This window comes from Austrofundulus limnaeus, unplaced genomic scaffold, assembly GCF_001266775.1.
Source record: "Austrofundulus limnaeus strain Quisiro unplaced genomic scaffold, Austrofundulus_limnaeus-1.0 Scaffold2002, whole genome shotgun sequence".
NCBI classification, from domain to species: Eukaryota; Metazoa; Chordata; class Actinopteri; order Cyprinodontiformes; family Rivulidae; genus Austrofundulus; species Austrofundulus limnaeus.
Genome location: NW_013954404.1, coordinates 50,276 through 54,777, shown reverse-complemented (window position 1 = coordinate 54,777; position 4,502 = coordinate 50,276). Strand labels below are relative to the sequence as shown.

At 40.7% G+C, this 4,502-nt stretch overlaps 1 protein-coding gene across 2 annotated transcripts in view; it reads right to left on the bottom strand.

The window, feature by feature from the left end:
• Positions 1-280: 280 nt before the first annotated feature.
• Positions 281-4,502, bottom strand: part of LOC106536842 (synaptonemal complex protein 2-like) — a gene marked incomplete at its 3' end in the record, with an annotated part of 6,486 nt that continues 2,264 nt past the window's right edge. For both annotated transcript variants that reach the window (XM_014034179.1, XM_014034178.1), the window contains 7 exon segments: positions 281-326; positions 412-464; positions 533-675; positions 2,432-2,466; positions 2,657-2,745; positions 3,080-3,159; positions 3,231-3,255. In XM_014034179.1, the coding sequence (XP_013889633.1) occupies positions 281-326; positions 412-464; positions 533-675; positions 2,432-2,466; positions 2,657-2,745; positions 3,080-3,159; positions 3,231-3,255 (471 nt within the window).

The window sequence follows — 4,502 nt, the reverse complement described above, 5'->3', positions numbered from 1 at the left end:
GGACAGATTATAGAACATATTATAGGACAGATTATAGGACAGATTATAGGACATGTAGGACAGATTATAAAACACTGTGTAGCACAGATTATAGGACAGATTATAAAACACAGTGTAGGGCAGATTATAGGACATATAGGACAGATTATAGAACATATTATAGGACAGATTATAGAACATATTATAGGACAGATTATAGGACAGATTATAGGACATGTAGGACAGATTATAAAACACAGTGTAGGGCAGATTATAGGACATCGAAGGACAGAAGGCGTACCTGAGTAGAGCTGAGGAATGCTCGCAGACAGGGGAAGGTGTACACTCTAATGAACAAAAATACAGAAGCTTTTTAAAGTCAACCCTGGTGATCAAATCTGTATTTTTGTGAACATGAGCATGGTGCATCACCTCCTCTGGTCTCCATGGTAATGATTAACAAAGTTCAGGAAACGCCTGCAGTCCTGCAGGCAGAACCAGGATCAGAGACCGCGGTACAACAGGTGTCCAGAAGGACAGGTGAGTCACTCACCACCTCAAAGTCTGCGTCTCTGATTTTACAGAAGGCAGCGCTGATGTCCTGGCTGGGGAACCACTGATTGGCTCTTTGCTCTCGGTTCCGGCGTGGAGTCAGACGACACAGAGCCTCTGATAGACTGACCTGCAGCTCGTAGTCTGGAACCCAGAGATCAGGACACGTATGAACCAAACTCAGGAGGAGCTGTGGGAAGACCCATTACTCTAAACTGGTCTCTGTCTTTATTCKTCATCCACCACTTTTATGTGGCTCCAACCGTAGCATGTACCCCCACAACAGTTACATCAAAATGACCGTCTTTAACCTGGTCGGATTTTCAAAATAAGAGCGCCGTCCCCAGTTATACCTGTTGATTAGCCATTTAGCCTTAATTATGCTTTTCTTATGTTTCTGTTACATTTGTTTACACTGTAGAGAATGTTACAGCTGCACGGTAATGTGCTACAAAAGTTAATTATTTAGTATATTTTATAGTTCGTTATCCAAACTTATTTGGACCAGATGTAACTTATTCAGATTTTCAAAATAAGAGTGCCATACCTAGTTTATTACAGGAAATTGTACATTAATACTGATTGTAACTTGACACATAAACAGCTAACATTAGCTAATTACTTCATGCTTCATAATAATTAAATTGTTACTAGTGAATGTTAAAAMTATTTACTAGTTGAAAGGAATCTGCTTTATTTGGTTGTGAAATAAAATATCAATAACAAAGATAAAAACAAGTGCATATAATTACTACACTGACCTACTTATGTGTTAATGGATTTTGACACATTAATTAAATACATTTATATTGAGCTTCCTGTAAACATAAACAACTTTCTGTAATTTGGAGAAACAGTTTGTCAGAATTTCTACGTTTTGTTAAAACAAAATACTCAGATCATACTTTTTAGATTTATATTTGAAATAAAATTACAGCTTGTTTAAAAAAACAATGTGACCTTCAACCACAGAGTTCCAATTTAAAACAAAGTGTCTCCTTTAAAGGTTTCTATTGCTATCCTAACCACATGCTGATCTTTGCAGGTGAAGCCCAGAGAAAGTAGGTAGATGGGTAAGTTAGGTAAATTCACTAAAAACTGCTAAATCTGCAGGTTTCAGTCAGGACACAAGCAAAGGATAACATTAACAGCAATATTTAAATATTTAAGACGCGGTGTGTTTGTGTTCAGGGTCTGAAGCTCCTCCATGACAGCGGCGTGTTCTTCGGCCACCTGCATGCCTCGTTGTGGACAAGTGTGTGTGTCGGCTGGTGGAAGTCGAGAACAACATTCTGGACCTCCCTACATGCTGCGACCAGCTTTCAGACAGTTTAGGAAGATTAACATATGCAATCTGGATTAAATTAGCTTGGATTAGTTGAACCAGCATCATCTAAAACTAGGTTTTAAAGAAGAGATGTGAATCTTAAAATATGTGCTGGGAGATTCACAGATGGATCTTCTTTCTTATATGTTCAAATAAAGCGTTGTTAGATAGTGTCATTTCTCTCTCTGATCACTCATTTGCACAGTGATTCTGATTAAAGCTAATTATTTTAGCCCTATAAAATACCACTGGTTGCTCCAAACTGGGTATTGATGATCTTTGTTAACCTCTGGAGAGATTTGGAGGGGTTTCTGGCTCTTCCATGCCCCTTTTAACTGGTTTTTGGAGGTTTGGTTGGGTTTTAACCTTCCTAGGCYCCTCACACCTGGGTTTTGAAAGTTTTTAGTTGTTTTCTTCCCTCATAGGCCCCTTTTGCCTGATTTTAGGCAGTTCTGAGGGGATTCTGGCCTTCTTAGACCTTCTTTTGGTTTCAAGTTAGGCACACTTGGGCAAGCCCCTTTTAAATTTCTTCTGAAATTTTCTAATTTGATTTAGCGTTCACATAAAACTCACCTCCGACTGTCAGGACTGCTGCTGCCATCTGAGACCTGCGGTACAGGTAAAGACAGGTAAAGACAGGTGAACATGAGAACACATCACAGATGCTCTGTAAAGAAAACAACTCAAAACTTAAAAAAGGGATGTGAAACAAAGSTTAGATTGGACTACAACTACAGGTGGGGTTTGTTTAGGGGGTATTTGGGTCTGGGTTAGGGTTGGGGGGTCACTGTGTAGTACAGTATGTGGGTCTGGCCCTCATCATTCTGGATCAGTCTCCTTTGATCTCGGCTCAGAGACTCCAAGAAGCTGTTGAAGGTTCTGATGGCCTGAAACAAGACAAAATCCTTGAAAAGCCCTGTATACCATGGACCATTACAGACCAACAAAGACCAGCAGGGACCAGGACAAACCAAGAGAAAAACAACAACTCCACAACAGATCTAGAGAGAACACCAGTGACCTAAAGCAACACATGTACTGTACCATCACAGACCAAAGGAAACCAGCAGGTACAAGCAGCATCGAAGAGAAAACCACAAAGACTACAAAAGACCAACAGATACCCAGAGTGACCAAAATACTGTAGAACCATCAAAAACTAGAACAGAGCAGCACAAGTCCCTCACATGAAGTGATGGGAATATTTGTTTCAATGCTTACCTCCAGTCGCAACGGGAAGTGGATCTGTGATTCCAGACAGAAGTGAGCCAGTTGAAGAAGAACCACAGAGATCTGAGGATCTGACAGAGACCGCTGAGTTCACACCCAGAAACAAGGAGGGGGTCGAACTAAAGATGTGCCTTAAACAAACCTGGAAGACAGTCTTCACCCAGCAGCTGAGAAACAGACCAAAGTCCACAGATCAGCTTTGTTTTTGATTATGTGAAACTTTGGTGTAAAATATCWGCTGGTTGTTTATTAGAAAAATTAATGGTTTTATACTGAATACACAAAAGACTAAAAGATGAAAAACAACAAAAATCAAATAACATTATGTAACAATCAGACAAAATAAAGCCAGACGTAAAGACAGGAAGGATCAACGCAGGCGATGGGCCATGATGGAAACACAGGAGGGTGAAAAGCATGCTGGGTAATACAGAAGACCCAGAAACTGCTGAGTCACTGGCTGTGTCTCATTTCATGGGCTGGGTCCTCATGAGCACGTAGCCCAGCTGGGCCACAGCCCCCCTGGACCAGGTAGGCTGCTCAAAACTCTAGTGAAATGAGACGGTCTACTCTTTGCCTGATGTTTTCTTCACGTGACCACACGCTCTCCGTTACCGTAGTCATCAGTTTCATTCAGACTTAAAAGCGTTGGGACGTGTATTTACACGTCTTTTTATTGGAAGAAGAACTTCACAGTTAAAATGTTTACATAAATAAATTAAAAAACAGTAATAATTCAGGTTTAGCTCCAGTATCAGCACTTGTAGTTGTATTTTTTAACATCTTATTGCAGAATAAATTTCATTAGCTAAATTGCTAAAATTCTTTTTAAAAACAATTGGTTTGTGGTGAATTTCTAAAGCACGCTGACTTGTTAAAAAATATAAAAACTCCACCGTCKTCATTTCTCTGTTTGGTTTTGGTCCCACACATTGAATCCTGGGATACCCTGGGCTGGTGAACACAGATGCATCCTCAGATTTCCAGAGTTTGTCGGCTGCATGATGAGGAGCCTCTGATTTGGGAAAGTCCTCGGCGCGGGGCAGTGATATATGCAGCTGTCAAATGTGCACTGATGAGGAGCCAGGCCCTGAACTCAGACACAACCTCTGGACCCCCAGGGTGACGATTGTGAGAGCAGCACCCTCCACTGCTGTTTCACAGGTGTTCTTAACACACTGTGTTTTCAGCTCTAGCCTTGGGGTCATACGACACYTTCAAATGTTTTCATCCAGCCTAACGCACAATTTCAAACAAAGAGACTAAATAATTTAAAATCTTAAGAATGGTTAGCATTTCTGTGTTAAACATCTTATTGTTCCATCCTTTCCTAACAGAGCACTTCACTGTCAGACTGCAGGTTTACTTGTGGTTCCTGGAGTTTCTAAAAGTAGAATGGGAGGCAGAGCTTTCA